Source organism: Ammodytes marinus (assembly GCF_949987685.1).
Source record: "Ammodytes marinus genome assembly, contig: scaffold_127, whole genome shotgun sequence".
In the NCBI taxonomy this organism is placed as follows: domain Eukaryota; kingdom Metazoa; phylum Chordata; class Actinopteri; order Uranoscopiformes; family Ammodytidae; genus Ammodytes; species Ammodytes marinus.
In genome coordinates this window covers 63,700-66,932 of record NW_027648541.1, presented here as the reverse complement: position 1 = coordinate 66,932, position 3,233 = coordinate 63,700, and the positions used below count along the sequence as shown (strand labels likewise).

Sequence of the window (3,233 nt, the reverse complement as noted above, 5' to 3'; positions counted from 1 at the left end):
CTTAATATTCCTCTCAAAGTGCACCAGATTCATGCATTTCACTTTAAAAAGGTTAAAAAAATCTCCCGGGGGGGCATACCCCCGGACCCCAGTAGGGGGGTCTGAATCTCGGCTGTCTAATATTTTCGCACAGCTGCACAGTGGAGGCACTAGCGGAAAACACTGGGTGTGTGAATGATATTTAAGAAATATCTATAGTTTCAGCAGCGCTAACATTGGAGAGGGGCCCCCTAATCATGTTTCGCTTAGGGCCCCCTGAAGGCTTGGGCCGGCTCTGCTGGTAATATCTTCAGAGGAAGTTTATTCCTATCCAAAGTTCTAAAGTATGGAAACACCCTCTCAGTGAAAGTGTGTGTGATTGTTAGTATGTGTTTGTTAGTGTCAAGATCATGGAATGACAGCTTTCCTCCGTTCCAGTCCAGATTCACTCTGACCCTCTGACACTTCGTATCCCATGGGAGAACAGTGCCATCTGATGGGGACTCTGCAAAGTAATTACCTTTAAAGAACCATAATTTCCATAATCCAGACTTTAAGACTCCCTTCCTCTGGGCAGACTCTGCTAACACACCCAGTTCCCAGAGTCCACTGTCTCCAACCAGGACATCCCAGCTGTGAGTCCCTGAGTTAAAGCCCTCAGAGCTCAGGACAGAACTGAAACAATCAGACCTCTCTGGATTATCAGGAAGCTGCTGATACTCTCCATATCTCACACTGGTCAGATCTTCAGACAGGAAAAGTTCTGGAGCAGCAGTGTTTGGGTCCAGAACCAGAGGAGTGTAGGAGACCATGTCCTTCATCTTGTTCCAGATGTTGAAGGTCAGGTTGCCCAGGTGTTTGGCCTCGTCTATCAGAGCTCCTGAGAGCAGCTGTGGATCATCTGGCAGGGGGCGCTGCTGGACTCGGTCCACTGCAGCCTTGTATTTGAGCAGGAATGAGACGTCTTCAGCTTTCAGCTGCTCCTCTGTGGCTCTGACTGTGTCTGAAAGAGCTGCTATCTCTCTGCTCAGAGCCTCCATCTTCTCCTTCATCATCTGACTCTTCTGCTTCTCTTCCTCCCTCAGTGCAGCCATCCTGGCCTCCTGTTCCTCTTCTAGAAACTGGTGAAGCTTCTTAAACTGATCCTGAATCTGCGTCTCTGTGCGTCGGACCTGGTCCTTTATGTGTTCTGCTGTTTGATCAGACTTCACTTTAACATGTTCAAAAACCTTCAACTTCTCCTTTAAGAGCTCCAGAGTTTCCTCAAGTTCCTTCTTGTGTTCTGCTGCAGCTTCATCGATGGGTTTGAATCTGTGGCCGCTGTGTTTCTGTGAATCTCTACAGATCAGACAAACTGGCTGCTGATGGTCCAGACAGAAGAGTTTGAGTTTCTCAGAGTGCAGACTGCAGAGATCCTCTGAAGCTTTCTGATCTCTCTCCAGGAAGAAGGCCTCACACAGGTTCTTTAACACCAGGTTACGAGGAGATTGTTTCTGTGAAGAAACTGCCTTACAAACTGGACACTCACGTTCTTGTTTCTCTCTCCACCAGTTCTTCAGACATTCTTTACAGAAGCTGTGGTTACATGACAGAACAACAGGATCTCTGAAGACGTCTGTACAGATCGTACAGCAGAAATCCACCTCTGATCTGGAAGCCATTTTGTTCGCGAGAGCAGCTGAAAACACAGTATACAGAAAGTAGCGTCAGGCTAGGGCAAAGCGATACAACTATCTTGTGTTTCAGCAGTGAGGAAAGAGGATGATAATAGAAAATAAGTGGAGAAACATATGGCAGCAAAACTAGCGATGATGTTGAAACTGAACTTACATTATCCTCCGAAGGGAGAAATAAACGCAACAGCCAATCTGCAGTTTTTCCCTTTCACGTCAAAGTATACACAAAGCTAACAGGACGTCCATTGTATGGAAGTGGTTTGGATATCTGAAATGTTATGAAGCAAAGATGAAGACAATGCCGTAAGAACGGTGCTGAGAAAGACGGGAAACACAACCAATCTTTTTCTTCATCTTAAGCATTGAAACAGGGTTAGGTTTACCGTAACCACCTAACAGTGTGCTTCCAAAACAGCAGCAACATTGTTAGACAGCTGAGCACGCACCGGTTGTTTCACACTTACTAAATGGTCGCCGTGATGGTTTTACGTGTGGGCTTGTTTTGGGTGTTTTTCTTAGTTTGTTCTTTAATTTTCCACTGATTGGTTGAGCAGGTGAGGAAGAAAGGGGATTTAAGTGACTTTTTACTTAGTTTGATTGAGGTGGCATCAACCTATATACAAATTTTATGAACAAATAGCAGGTAAATACATAGGCATTTTCCCCAAATTCGCTTATGTATTCACCTTCTGACTCCCACAAAGAATTAAGGCAGTCAGAAGGCCAAAGGAGGTCCAATCCGGTACTGGCAAGGTGTACCTAATAAAGTGGCCGGTGAGTGTAATTTGACTGCCTGACTCATTGTTAAACCTGGGTTTATGTTCCAGTGTTAACCCATGGCCAAAATGGCCAAAATGGGGACTGACAGATGGCATCTTTTCAGTCTATGACAAAGATGAGTTGTGTGTCCCGGACTTCTTGGCACCGAACGGCGGCATATTTGCAAACAGTCTTTATCTGTGCCTCATCACTTTTTAAAATATCCAAACCACAAGTGATACTATAGTCGCAGCTTTTAGTTTTATGTTAATTTGTTACAAGGCAAGCTAACTGTTATTGTTTTGATAACGCATGTTTGTGCAGTTAAATGTTTACATTAATGTGTGATTCGATATATATTCAAATGATATTGTCTTAAAGAGGAACTATTATGCTATTTTTCAGTCTAACTTTGATACTGCAGTTTAGCCTCTCTGCAAAAACGCTCTGTCCCTCTGCACTCTGTTTGAACCTGGCCAATCAGAGAAGGCCGGTAACTGCATAGCAACAGGCACGCCCCCTAGTTTCACGTTACACTGAGCAAACTGCAGTGTGAGCGGGGAGGGGGGGACAGAGACATGTCTGAGCCAAGCCCCAACCTCAGCCAGTTCTACCAGCATCCAATAAGGAAGTGACAAACATTGCAGTACCTTCCATGGCCACTCGGGGGGTGGTACCAAGACTGAGCAATTTTTCTTTGACTCACTTGTTAAACAGGCCATTTTCACAGTCTTATAAAACCTATTTACAGCCTGGTCCAAAAAAACATTCTAGTCTGTATGTTTAGGTCATATCTCCATGACAACACTGAGGGGGGTG

At 44.9% G+C, this 3,233-nt stretch overlaps 1 protein-coding gene across 1 annotated transcript; it reads right to left on the bottom strand.

Moving 5' to 3' along the window:
• Positions 1-387: 387 nt before the first annotated feature.
• LOC307270400 (nuclear factor 7, brain-like) lies at positions 388-1,640 on the bottom strand (the record flags this gene model as incomplete). The annotated part of the gene is made up of 2 exons (XM_080054285.1): positions 388-484; positions 532-1,640. 2 exons carry the CDS (start codon positions 1,638-1,640, stop codon positions 388-390), a joined length of 1,206 nt encoding a protein of 401 aa, XP_079910411.1.
• Between the last annotated feature and the right edge of the window lie 1,593 nt (positions 1,641-3,233).